At 39.5% G+C, this 14,687-nt stretch overlaps 1 protein-coding gene across 1 annotated transcript in view; it reads right to left on the minus strand.

Moving 5' to 3' along the window:
• PREX2 (phosphatidylinositol-3,4,5-trisphosphate dependent Rac exchange factor 2) overlaps positions 1–14,687 on the minus strand; it is a 289,194-nt gene that overhangs the window by 125,821 nt on the left and 148,686 nt on the right. The window contains exons 18-21 of the mRNA XM_037892468.2: positions 14,042–14,190; positions 10,368–10,453; positions 5,951–6,087; positions 14–131 (exon numbers count right to left, since the gene is read on the minus strand). Coding sequence (XP_037748396.1) covers positions 14–131; positions 5,951–6,087; positions 10,368–10,453; positions 14,042–14,190 — 490 coding nt within the window. The remainder of the gene's footprint in view (positions 1–13; positions 132–5,950; positions 6,088–10,367; positions 10,454–14,041; positions 14,191–14,687) is intronic.

A 14,687-nucleotide genomic window follows, 5' to 3' on the forward strand; every position in this document is an offset into this window, starting at 1 on the left:
ATAAAGATCACACCTTCCACTTTGCAGTCAAAGACATCTCCTCCCTCATCTCCAGGGGGTTTGGAGTTCGCTTTCTGAAGGTCTTCCTGTGCACTCTCTATACTGTTATATACCCACTGTATGGAATCTTGCTATAAAAGAAAAAAAATTGCATGTATAATCAAAGCTGTCTCATTTCACTGCTTTCAAACAGGAAATAGTTATTTCAATTCCTTACCTCAACAGGATGTTTATCAATTACTATCCGCACTTCATTTTGAAAACAAACAATAACATTGGAAATGACTGGGGAGTGAGATTGATTTTTATCTAAAACCAGTTGTAGGGAAACATACTGTACTGATAACAGAAATTTCATCAGTTCATTTTTTAAACAGTGTATGCAATATGGCTACACTCTGTTTTGTGTGTCAATAAAAATGCCCCTAATGCATACCTAAAAAAGTTGTTTGAATATACTGAAAACCTTATTATAACAGGAAGCTATAAAAACAACAGAACCAACTTCTATCTCGCTAAATCTGCTGCACGTCTATTGGAGCTTGCATTGATTGTCGAACACCAGCCATGGGGACAGAACACATCCACTTGCCTCTAAACCCACTCCCACTTTCCATTATGTGCACCTACAGAACGTCACTGGAGGTGTCTGTAGGAATCCTCATGCCTATACTCAGTATAGAATTGCCTCTATTCCATGCAGACCATATGTTTTTTCCTCAGAAGTGTTGCACAAAACTTGATCTTACTTGTATCCAGCAGTGCGGGGCTGCATAATCAGATACTTTGGGCTCAAATTAATATTTCAATGTATTTAATAATGTATGATGCTAATCAAATATGGAATAGGCCGAACATCCTTCTCATCCCCATAGCTGACATGCAATGTACCTATCAATCTCTCACCTTCCAATTACTATAGCAGAATAAATGACAAAAATAATCCTGCATTGTGACTGAACTGAAATCACAGCCTGTAAAGAGAAAATTGTGGGATGAAATGAAAGTTAAGCAAGGATGCCAATAGTTAATCTTCAGTATGTCTTCTAAACAAACTGTTAAACCAGGTTGTGCTTGGTTAAGGTGCAATATACATTCATTACCTTTATAATCATCTGCAAAGTAATGGTTAGTATAATATCCTGAAGGATTAAGACATATTTTCTCTCTAGATAAATCCATATTTGAATCTTCTTTACCTTTTACTCTGAACTATTTATATCTCACTTAAGATTTTGTGATTTTTTAATTAATTTCCATAAAGAAATAATAAAAAATACAAAAAGGTAAACAACATACAGCTGTTTATGTTACCAAATACTGCACATTTCACAGGATAGCCAATAAAATTATTCAATTACACAACTTTACAACTTGTCAAAGCTGCAAGACCGAACAGTACAAAATCAGACAATATTACACAGACATAGCATGTTAGGGTGGGGATAAAAAAAAGATAGAGGAGGAAGAGACTGGAGGAAAGCAACAGGAATGGGACGGGGGGGGGGGGGGGGAGTGGAAAGGTCAGTGCTTAACGTTTTGTGTTTTAACTTTTGGACAAAATCTTCCCAAGGAGCTCTCTTGATTGTTTGCAGTTTGTTGTGCACAAGCAGGCCACAGGAAATAATTTTGAATCCATTCTGCTTCCCAGGCTGATCCAGATGTTGCTGATTTGACTACAGAGTATTTTACAAGTCTCCTCTGCTCAGACACATGGGCAGCATTCAGCCAGTATCTATACCCATATCTAAATTGAGATTTAAGTACCTGTTGTTGGTTCAAAGGTGCCTTATTCTGGCTGACACAGAACAGGTTCCTTATTATTCCTAACCTGACATTAGACAGCCTATCACAAGGAGTAACATTATCTGAAACTTATTTCTATTTATTTTTGCTGAAAGTGCAGGATCATAAAAGTTAACATAAAAGACTATTCCACAATATACTATTCTTAAAAAGGTTTTCCAAGAGTGCTATATAATGAATGTAAGCTAAAGCTCATGCACAAACTCTACAGGATCTTCTGTCAAGTCACATTTAGTGTCACCAACAAAGAAACTAATAGATGTTGTATTATGATCAGTGGAACTGCAGTCAGAGGGCCATATACCTTGGATGGGGCTGTTATTGAAGGGACACTAAGAAGACAGGGAATGGGTGGAGTTAGGCAGGAAGCAACTCAGCCACATGGACAGAGCAGTGCAGAGGGTTTACTAAAGTTCCACTTGTTCAACTTAACCTGCGTTTGTTTTCACTTTTTGTGAATGAAACATGGTGGCAGCATTTGAGCTGTGAGTTCTCTGCAGTGCAGCAGGTGGCAGCATGAGCCATGGAACTCAGTTTGAAGCCCCCAAGAGCCCTGGATTTTGCATATCCAAACTTAGACCAGAGATGGACCCAGTGGAAGGAGGAGTTTGAGCAGGACACAGACCTGGCCATGCAAGAGGACAACATCAGTGGTAAAGTAAAACTGTTATTTTACCTTATTGGGGAACACGGCAGAGAGATCTGCACCCCTCGGAAGCACACCACTGCCTCAAGCCTCACAGCAGCCCTAGGAGCCCTGGGAAACTATTCGTCCCTAAAGCATAACAAAACTGTGACACAACACAGATTTTTCACTGGAGACCAAGCCAAAGGGGAATGGCTAGATCCCTATATTTCTGCCTTACGCACACTGGCTACTTCGTGCAATTTTGAAGACTTGACAGACTTCCTGATTTGGAAGGGACAGTCTGTGGCACTTGGGATCACCACCTGCAAGAAATACTGCAGGAGCGGCTGCTCCAGAAAGGTGATCTCACATTAAACAGACAGGGAGCGGAAGCCTCAAGTGAAAGAATGAGAGCCCTAGGAGGCACAAAACCCCCACAACCACATGCAGTCAAGAACACAGGAGATCAAGTAGCCAGGGTTCCATACACATAATGAGGGGCACTAACTGTGGAAGACAGCATGAGCAGGTCAATGAGAAGTGCTCCGCACTAGGACAACATTGCAAGGAATGTGGCAAGTTGAATCATTTTAGTAATGTGTACAAGAGCAGAGAACAGTCCCAGAAAAATTCAGTCAGGTATGTATAAAAGGGAGATGGCACATCAGACAGTGTTGATAACGTCATTATTATCTCCTTGAGTCTGAAAGCATATTACGTTCAGGCTGTTGGGACAGGAAAGCAGCAAAGGACAATGTCAACCTCCATGAATGCAAGAGTGTTAATAGTCCAATTTCAGCTGGACAGTGGGGCCTCCTGCAATATGATCAAACATACCTTTCACAGAGAGCAGACACAATCTAATAACATACAATGCGAGCTTAATGCTGTCCATAGGAAAAAGTGACCTCAATCACTAACCCAAAAAATAACAGATGATACAGCAGAAATTTGTGGTGGTGGATGATGATAAACACCATCAACCCCTCTTGGGCAATACACATACCAGCCACAGGTTGGATCAGGTGCAGCATCAGAATTTTATAGCTAGAGTGCAAGAAGCAAAAAGGGAAATCCCATGGACAATGGAGATAATTTTAGAAGTATATAGGTATGTTTTCAAAGGCAATGGGTGCCTCAAAGGAAAGCTTCAATGGGAAATAGACCCAACAGTGGAACCTTTGAGTTTACCATGAAGGAAAATTCCAGTGGTACTTTGTAATCCAGTAGTCAAGGAGCATGAAAGTATGCAGTGCAGGCACATCATAGCACCTGTAAAGGCCAATACAGGCTGCGTAAGAAGCATGGCAATGGTAAAGAAGCAGTCAGGAAAATTACTTATCTGCATAGACCTTAAACCACTGAAGAAGGCATTAAATAGATGTCCCTATCCACTTCCCACAATTGATGACATCTTGGTAGAACTTTCCAAAGCTAGAATCTTTGTAGTCTCTAATGTGATGGATGAGTTTTGACACATAAGGCTGGATAAAGAGTCCAGTATGCTGGCAACCTTTGCAACATCATTTGGTCACTGCAGATGGCCGTGCAAGCTGATGGGCATGAGTCCAGCCCCAGAGATGTTCCAGAGAAGACTCACCCAAGCACTGGAAAGGTTGCCTGGGGTGAAAATAATTGCAGATGATATCCTCATTGTAGGTGAAGGGAGCAATGATACGGAAGCTGAACAAGAGTATGACAGAAAACTACAAGTTTCTGCAGCAATGCAGAGACAAGAACATAAAACTGAACCCAGAAAAAGTGTGACTCAGACAGCATGAGAATATATATATACATCTACTCATAGCAGAGGGATCAAAAGCAGATCCCAACAAGATCAAGGTAGTCAGAGACATGCCAGCTCCAGTGGATGTGAAAAGGGTGCACAGGAAAGATATATTTTCTGTCCATGTTCTGTCCACACCTGGCTACAGTGCTGAAACCCATTCATTGGCTCACAAGGCAGGATGTTCAGAGGGACTGGGAAGGTCCCCAACAGCAAGCATTTGACTATTAAAACAAATGATAATGGATGCTCCTGTGCTGAAGTACTACCAGCCAGGTAAATCACTAATACTGCAGTGTGATGCATCAGACACTAGAAAGATCACTAAAGTTAACACAAAAGACTATTCCAAAACATATTATTCTTACCCAGGTTTTCCAAGAGTGCTATATAAAAGGACTGCCTGATCATTTGGGCTGACCTCCTATATATCACAGGCCACCAGAACCACTCAGCACTCAAACAATAAACCCAACAACCAAAATATCACAGCCCTCAGACTGTAGAGATTTGTGTTATCTTTGGAAATTTCAGCATGCTGCTCTGAGCCAGATGAGTTTTTCTTTAAACACCAGGAAATGCTATATGTGGGAAGAAGAATATATATTTTGTGATATACCAAACAACTTTTAATGGAATTCATATCCAGTTGCAGTAATTGTTCACCTAATGTTAGGCATACAAGCAATTTTTAAGTTCTCCTTTTCTGGATGCCCACCCACCTCCATAGCAAATCCACATCTGTGAAACACTCAGGTATAAAGTACTTATTATCCGTTGAATTTAGCCAGTTTAGGGCAAAAGAATCCATGCTACTGTGTCTGGGAGTAAAACTACCCCTTTTGACCAGAATTCAGAGATCTGTTGCACTCGGTCTGCACATGTTATGTAACTGCTTCAATTCTGTACTGGAGCACAAAGAAATCCAAAGAAACATGTTCATGAAGCAGTATTTGCATGATGCAGTTGAAACAACCCCCTATTTCTGCTGCGTATCTCATATCTGTTCAGTAGTCTGAGAGGAGGATTTCACATTTAGTTTTAATTGGATTTTAACACTCACTGAAAGACATTGTGAAGTTAATTAACTGGTTCGCAGTTTATGAAGAATTTCCAAGAACGTGGAAAGATTACATTACCGAATCCAGCTGTTTTGTTTTATCGTGACAATTACTGTGGACATTCAATTTTCTTTCTAAACTAAAAGCAAGAATAATTTATTTGCTCATATAAAAAAAGGAAACTCAGAATCCTTGAAATAATATTTATTTCTAACACTGCACTGTAATGGAAGTGTAGAGAAACTTTTATAGACAGGATATATTCACTCTGCTCTGTACGTGCTAAGTGTTAATAAAAGTCAGGAAAAAGATCAACTGTTTGTGCTATGTTCTCATGAGCACACAGCTAGCTGTATAAACTCCACTCCATCCAGATGAGAATATATTTCATGGTGTTTTCTGCACAGAGCTATAATACTGCTGGAAATAATCCTTTAAAAAGATAACATGAGAAAACTATTTAGTTAAAAGCTTAGTTTTTTGAAGCAGAACTTAAAGAGACCTTGAGTGTCAGCAATAAATATTAAGTAATCTCATCAGTTTTTATATTTTAATTAGCCACCTCCCCTTTATTCCTCCCTCCCGCCCCGCAACTGGATGTAAAGAACAAAAAAAAACCAAAAAAACAATGGGTAGAGCAATGAGGGCATAAGCAGTAAACTTGTCTACCTGCATTGGACGCCTATATTTCCTGCAGGCTGTGACGTGGGCAATAACACTTGCATGAGTCTCTTTGCTGACGTTAATTCCATTCACTTTAATTATGCACTGTCCAGGGTGGAGACCTGCTGCAGCTGCCACAGTCCCTTTAAAAACAATTGTGAAAGTTGCCAAATTCCATGCTAAAAGATCCCCTTTTAAACATACAGTCCAAGTGCTTCATTCTGCCTCAGTATCTGCTACTATTGATTCTTGCATGACTATTGCTAGTACAATAGAGTTCTGAAGTCAATGAGACTCTGCAAAGATTCAGGGTTCCATGCTAGAGGATCCCCAGTGTGGGGACCATATCATAATCCCGTAGAACATTTTACTGAAAAACTGTTCAAAGAGAGCTACCACAAACCTCAGCTATATCAATTTAATTGTAATTGTCTTAGAATAAATTTCACCTGATAAAATACTGCAGAACAAGATATCCTCTGTTGGTTTTGTTGTGTCTGATTGCAAAGTTCATGTAATACTTAATAGCTTATAAAAATAATATGATGTAATGCACTATTTCACTAAAAATAACATATTGTCAACAGCCCAGTACTGATGTATAACCCAACAATAACAAACCAGTGTGCACATGCAATTAAGGAAACGTTATTTCAGTAAGGAAACAGATTTTAATTTTAAGCTTCTAGTGTGTAATTACTAAATTACTGTAAGAATTATTTTTTTAAAACCCCTTAATATTCCTCATTTCATAGTCAAATTCTATTGTGAAACAAATTCTGAAAAATTGTTAAACACTACCAACTGAGGCCATGGTCAGTTTGTTGCTAAATTTCCCCAGGCACCTAGCTGAAAATGCTGGGGAAGATTTGACTTTTGTAGTAAAAGAGGATAAAAAAATCTGTAATTTGAAAATAACTATAACCATTCAGAGTCCTAAACCTTTGCTCTTTGATTACAGCAAATTTCCTATTGATAAATAAAAATCAGAAGCTTTCTGACAACTCTCCCTGTAATTCAAAGTAAGTCTTAAAGCAGACAAGGAGTTTCTTGTCAAACAGTACATGAAAAATCCAAGTCCAAGGGCATTTCTGTGTATTCAGTTCTATTTTAATCTCTTTACCATTTCATGTGTAATGGAAAATGCCTAGCTTCCAGCTTAAAAAAAAACCAAAAAACAGTCAACGGTTATTGGAATAGGAAATTTTATTAACTTTAATCATTGTGAATAAAAATGAAGAATACTCTTTGAATAAAAAATAAAATATACATTTCAGTGATTTGTTTCCATAGTAGAGTGATAACCTTGAAAAAGTGCTCTATCCACTGAACAAGTATGGCAAAGGTAGTGGCAGTGTAAAATATCTTGCCAGCATGCCTCAAACCTATTCTGGAGGGACTGGCTCTTGGAGTTTGAAGTTAGTTTGGTCTCCAGGCATATTCTATTCCTTTCTCCTCTGTTGAGATTGTCAACAAAAGATGCCAATGAAGAATGAACATGTTGCCCCCAGGCTGATACAAAATATTTGGGGCCTTCCTGCACAGTTGAGGGGCTGGCAAATAAAAAAAATCATATTTTAACTTGCAAACTGTCTGAATTCGATAAGGAATGCATTGAAAAAATAAATTTGGAATCCCATACTATGATTTTTAACAATCACTTTTTACAGACTATAGCTGCACTTTAAATTAAGTTACTGAAGTGTCTTGAAATCACACCACAATCAGCTAATGTGGTTCCAACAAATATCTGGATTTAGAGACAAAGCTTAAACAGATCCCATTAAATAATGTCCTTCAAGACTGCAGAAATGTTATTCAGACTCCAGAAAACCATGGTCCCAGTTCAGGAAAACTTTTAAGCATATGCTTAAGTGAATCCTGGTTCAGCAATTCACTTAAGCATGTGCTTATGTGCTATCAAGATCAATGGAACTAAAATATTTGCTTAAATGCTTTGATGAATAAGGATGGACAGCTGAACTGAGACCCAGGTGTGGAAGTAATTAACAGACTGGTGAGTATTAGACTCTCTGGTCTTGAAGACCTGGTTTCTGGAAACACAGCGCAGGCCAAAACTGACTGGTTCTTTCAACTGGTTGCTTTGCCATACTTAATCATACTGCTTGGTTTAAGCCCTGGTCTACACTAGGACTTTAGGTCGAATTTAGCAGTGTTAAATCGATGTAAACCTGCACCCGTCCACATGATGAAGCTCTTTATTTCGACTTAAAGGGCTCTTAAAATCGATTTCCTTACTCCACCCCTGACAAGTGGATTAGCGCTTAAATAGGCCTTGCCGGGTCGAATTTGGGGTACTGTGGACACAATTCGACGGTATTGGCCTCCAGGTATTGGCCCCCCAGAGTGCTCCATTGTGACTGCTCTGGACAGCACTCTCAACTCAGATGCACGATTGTCTGCCGTTGCTCTGACGCAGGGAGGGGCGACTGATGACATGGCTTACAGGGTTGGCTTACAGGGAGTTAAAATCAACAAAGGGGGTGGCTTTACATCAAGGAGTATTTCAGGCAGGACTTCACGGAGGGTTCCAATAAGAAATGGTGCACCTAAGTTATTGTTCTTATTGGAACAAGCAGGTTGGTCTGGCCTCTGATTGATACATGGCTAGATTTACCTCGCTGTACCTTCTCTGTGAGTGACTGCAGTGAGACCTAGAGGAATGAGTCCCCTAGACGGGGGTCGGGGGGGGTCGGGGTTGCAAATGAGTACAAAACAAATCTGGTCTATTTCTTGTTTTGATACACTCCAGCTATCTTTTACATCTTTGGCTGGCAGCAGATGGTGCAGAAGGACTGCATGCCATCCACATCTCATGGCTGCTCGGCAGAAGATGGTACAATAGGACTGCTAGCCATCCTCATCTCTTGCCTGCCCAGCAGAAGATGGTACAAGAGGACTCCTAGCAATCCGTATCGCCTGCCTGCTCACCATAAGATGGTTCAATAGGACTGACTGCAGGACTAAAGAGAATGACCTGATCAAGTCACTCCAAATTTAGTCCCTGCGCCCATGTCTGCCCAGGCGCTCCTGATCGACCTCACAGAGGTGACCAGGAGCACCTCGGACATGACGATGACGGCTACCAGTCCTACTGTACCATCTGCTGCCATAAGGCAATGCGTGGCTGCTGCTGTGTAGCAATGCAGTACCACGTCTGCCAGCACCCAGGAGACATACGGTGACGGTGAGCTGAACGGGCTCCATGCTTGCCGTGGTATGGCGTCTGCACGGGTAACCCAGGAAAAAAGGCGCAAAACGATAGTCTGCCCTTTCTTTCACGGAGGGAGGGAGGGAAGGGGGGCCTGACGACATGTACCCAGAACCACCCGCGACAATGTTTTAGCCCCATCAGGCATTGGGATCTCAACCCAGAATTCCAATGGGCAGCGGAGACTGCGGGAACTGTGGGATAGCTACCCACAGTGCAACACTCCGGAAGTCGACGCTTGCCTCGGTACTGTGGAAGCACTCCGCCGAGTTAATGCACTTAGAGCATTTTCTGTGGGGACACACACACTCGAATATATAAAACCGATTTCTAAAAAAAAACGACTTCTATAAATTCGACCTAATTTCGTAGTGTAGACATACCCTAAGGCTTCTCAGTTACAGGGGGGTCAATTGCCACAGCACAGGCTAAAAATATGGTTTTGATGAGCTCTGCATTTCACAATACACAACAGATTTTTTACTATAGTCAGAGATAGGGAATTAGAGAATTCTGCTCCTCATCAGTATCAGAACAGCAATCCAGAGTACATTGGGTTAAAGAGTTGGCAAATGTTTGGCAATCATGTCACAGAAAGGACATAAAACACTATTTAGAGCAAACATCTGTCGTTAGTAAAATGGTCTAAGTCACTGGAGCCCAGAGCTGTATGAAAGGATTTGTCCAAACTGCACATATGTTCTCAAGAGGGTTTTCAAATGAGTCAGACCATAAACGTGTAATTTAATAACTAAGTAGCCTTCAGAAGGTTGCTTCCAAATGCCATTTTCTGGATCAATTATTTTTGCATTTCATAATTATTCCTGAATCTGTAAAGGATATTTGACCTTAAAACCTATATAAGTGTTACTTAAAGAACTAATCTAAATATTTGTAAAAACCAAAAAAGAGAGTCTAAATTTTAGCCATACTAGCCTATTCATAAGACAGTATTTTCAATGACTACCTATTTACCATTTGTTATGCTTGTAACAAAATAACATTCTGCAGATTTTTCAAGGTTCAAAACTATTAAAAATCTTATTAGGAAGTTTGAGTTAATGGTGTTTGTCTCAACACGGAAGAATATGTAAACTGAAATTATAATTGTAAGTGTGATCGACCTCGACCAGGCCTAATAAGATGTTAGACAAATGATTACCATGGTCCCATTCAGCTCCTGTTTCTTACCTCTCCCAACAGCATGGACAACCGATGGACCGAAGCCCCGGATTTGGAATCCAAGCCCCTCTGCAGAGTCAGGGATCTTCACTGTCCTAATACCAACAGAGATTTAAGATCAAATATCACATGTTAACATTTTGTTCTTTAAAGTAAAGATTGGTCACAGTGGGAAAAGTAACAGGTAGTTAAAATCTGCTTAAACTCCTCCCTGCTATTTCTCATAATTTTTAAAAATACAAAGAGCTAAAGGAAAGGAAAGATGGTTAGGCTAAAGCTATTTATTCATTTATATTCTGTCCTATAGTGCTCATCACTGACTACCTAAGCATTTCACACACAGAATGATTTTACCTTCACAATACCCATGAAAGCAGGAGAATATTATTCCATTTTTAAAAAGAGAACTCAGTAAAATAGAGATTAAGGCCTACATTTTCAAAAGTGTCTACCGATTTGGGGTTCATCTATTTTTTGACCCCATATGAAACACTTTGAAGGGGCCTGGTTTTCAGACATTTCTGTTTTACATCTTGCTGTATTTACCTCATAATGCTATCAAAAAATGAAAAATGTGTCAGTAAGGACTACAGGGTAAACTTTTTCATTTGAAGTTCCTATAGACAATATTTGAAAAATACAGAAAAATTGAAAACTTTTCCCCCAAAATTCCATTTTTAAGAAAAGGCCAAATTTTAATGAAAATTTCCATCCAGTTCTATGAATTACAGAGAAAGTCACAGAAGTACAAATAGGAGCAAAAAAGATAGAGGACTGATCATGATGCTCTTATTCAGTAAGGACATTGAAACTTGGCCCAGAGATAATAGCATGATGAGACTGTAAGACTAAATAGTTGAACTGTTATGAGAAAGGAATTCCATTTCATGGAAAATTTCAATATTTCAAATTGGTTTTGTTCCAATTTGGAATGAAAACCAATAATTTCAAAATTCTGGGCAGAGGTACAGGCACTGGAGTCCCCAGCTCACAGGTAGTCCACTTGGTGGACTGCCACAGAGCCACAGACCTTGGTAGCCCTGAGATCCTCAACTCCTGAATACAGTGACGGCTGGGCTCCTAGGGAGCTGTGGACTGTAGATGCTTTGGGAGCCCAGGCTGCTGAGGAGCCGAGAGCCTGGAATCCAGAGCTCCGAAGTTCTCAGCTTCCCAAAAGTCCATCAGACAGGCTGCCAAGGAGCTGGGAAACCTGGCAAGGTTCTGCTGGAACTTTGTCAGAATAGAACTGCTTCTGGAGAACATTTCAATTTTGATGAATCAGCAAATTCTAGTGAAAAAAATGTACTCTCCTTAGGCTTCAGAGCCCAAGCTCCAGCCCAACTAGTGAGAGCTCCATAAGACCGAATCTGTCGACCTAGGCTGGGTGGTTTGCTGCTGTGGGCTGTGTAGATGTACCCTTAGGCACTATGGTAATAAACAATAATAATAATTTTGAGAATTGGAAAGAGATAAATGTAATTTTAAAATACATTCATACAATATTGTAAAAAAAAAAAAAGTACTTCGTTGAGTATAAACCAGCTTCATTACTTCGCTTCTTGTTTATAGCAGGGGAAGCTGAGAATATGATTGGCACTTGGAGACAATTATAGGCAGAGCCTGAATCCAAAACTTTTTGCAGCCCAGGCGTCTCTCTAAAAACTGACTTATTTTACAAACAGATTTTTAAAGACTGTTGGATATTAACTAAAGCTGGAGAAAACTCAATGGTCTCACTTTGTAAAATTTCCACATAAAATGCATTATATAAGCATCTCTCCCTACTTCATACACATACTCTGGGGGAAACTATGTAAGACCCAAGTCTTGTAGTACTCATTAGTTTAAGTTGGCTTTGTGTTGTGGACAAAAGCTGAGACATATTCATTTTCACTTAGGTCTACACAGGTGAAGGCCAAAGTGCTGACCCAGTGCACCAACCAGCCTGTAAATGTTAAGTTTTTCTAATTTTACCAATATGGGACTCAATCCTGAAGCTTTTGTTCACAAGTAGTTCCACTGTCTTCAACTGGAGTTTTTTCCTGAATTAGGAATTCAGGATCAAGCCTCTCCCTAGAGCACTGTTTTAGCAGAGATTGGTAAATTTTGCAATTAACCATCCCACAACTCATTCTTGAGAACATTCATAACACATGCTAAGACAAACAGTTATCAATCCTATAGTCTTCCCTCACTAGTCACTGGATAAAGTTGTCTTAGAGATAGGGTATCCAGGAATGCAGGAAACTGCTTTCATATATGAACCCTTAAATATTGGACAGAAGCCTGATGAAAACTTAATGAAAAAGCTGTTTATTATATTTGCTGTATATAGTATATTGCACTTTAAATTTGGTTCTTAATAGAGAGGCCTTTACCTTGCAGACTGTGCCAGGAAAGGGAAGCAATAAATACATTTTTTAAAACAAAAAACAAAAGGGAAAAAACCAAAGGTTAACACAAACCCTAAATACATACATACATACATACACACATAATTACAAAGATATAGGGGTACATTGTGCCTTCAGACACAGCCCCAACAAAAGGTAGTATGTAAAATGCATCATCCCAAGAGTACATCCAGAGAGCCACTCCTCTAGGACACAATTCTTTCTTTGCTTTCCCTTTTATTTTGTGTGGGTTTTTATTAGCTGCGACATCCCAGTGCCAAGATGCCCCTCCTGCTCACAGATGTGGATGGGAGGACAATTCTCTTTTCTTCCAGTGCAGACCGACACTACGGTTAGCCTGTGCATGTGTGTAAGGGGGAGGGTGATTCTGATTCCCCCTGTTCTGTGCAGCCACGTAGTCTAAGTCGCAATCTAGTCCTTAGTGTAATTTTGGGCCTGATTCTCTGCTCTCTTAGACTAGTGTAAAGTAGGAGTAACTCCATTAAATTTAATGGACCTATGTGATGTAAGTAACGATTAAATCAGGCCTTTCATTCCTCTGTTTCTATTGAACACATGTATTTAAGGCTTAGGCGTAGATGAAAAGAACTGAAGAAGTTGCACAGTAAACAGGCACTCCATACTTCTTTTACATAAAGGGGATGCCAGTCACGTAAGAATTGTCAAAAACATTATATTGTGAAGAGTCCAACTGTTAATAAAGATCTTGAGGGGTTACTTTTTAATCCTATGTACTTTATTTGTAGAACCAGAACAGAAATGCAAAACACTGCTTAGATCATTGCGTCTAACCCAGGTGAGGTCAGGACATAGTTCCCAGACAGAGGAATTTTGTTAAAAACAGAATGTCAGCTAAGTGGGTCAAAATTGCCTATATATTCAGAGAAACTTCATTTATATTTGTATTCTATGTGTATTTAAAATGACAGACTTGAACGTAAAAAGTGACTGATGTTTTCCCTTTGCTGTTGTTGGCAGATAAATGTTATACAGATAAACTTAAAGCAGATTGATTAGATGTGGGGCCTGGCATGTTGATATTTTATCAATCATTTTATTATTCAAGAACAATACTTTTGCATGCTCAGATAAGTGTATATGGGCCATTTAAGCAATTTAAATAACCTTTCAGCAATAGTACACCTTATTCCAATAATGCAGTAACATTAAATCAATGCTGTCTTTCCTGTTTACTACCTAGACATTTGCCTTCTAGAATTCACTTGAGTTATCTTTTTTTAAATTCCCAAAACAGGAAGCACAACTTACTCCCTTGGTTTTGTGCTCACGAGTACCCTGAGGGGCCTTCTGCTGTTTAAGCATGCTTTCAGGAAGCAATCCACTTCATTGAAGGGTCTCAAAAAAACTAGGTCACCATTAATGGCAAATATCTTCTTCCCAACTTCCAGGCCTGCCATCTAGGTGAGGGGGGGAAAGAGAAACAACACTTGAGCATTTTGCTTTGTTTTGTTCTTGCTGTTTGTTTTGTTCTACGTTTGGTTTTTATCACCACCATTGTACTGATTTTGTCTGCCTATAGACAAGCCCATTAGGAGTCAGTGATATAGACAATCTTTCTAGTCTCCTCCACACAGCATGCACCAAACAGCCCTAAACTATACCTGGCAAAAAGTGGATTGTACACTCCAAATTTCAAAAGCACCTAGCATAAAGGGCCCTGATCTTGACTAGGCCCTTTGGACACTGCTGCAGTACAAATCAATAGTCTTAATTATTAATATAATGTAGATAATGTGACAGATCTTATTGGGCCAACTATTATTATTACCAATTAACTAACTTCCCTTCCTGTTGTTCTCTAAAGAAACTGAAACTTACTTTCAAATATAGAGGCTTGCTGAATATTTTAAGAAGTATGTGAATATTTCATAAGTTACAAAAACAAACCATAAAC

This window comes from Chelonia mydas, chromosome 2 (assembly GCF_015237465.2).
Source record: "Chelonia mydas isolate rCheMyd1 chromosome 2, rCheMyd1.pri.v2, whole genome shotgun sequence".
Classification (NCBI taxonomy): Eukaryota; Metazoa; Chordata; order Testudines; family Cheloniidae; genus Chelonia; species Chelonia mydas.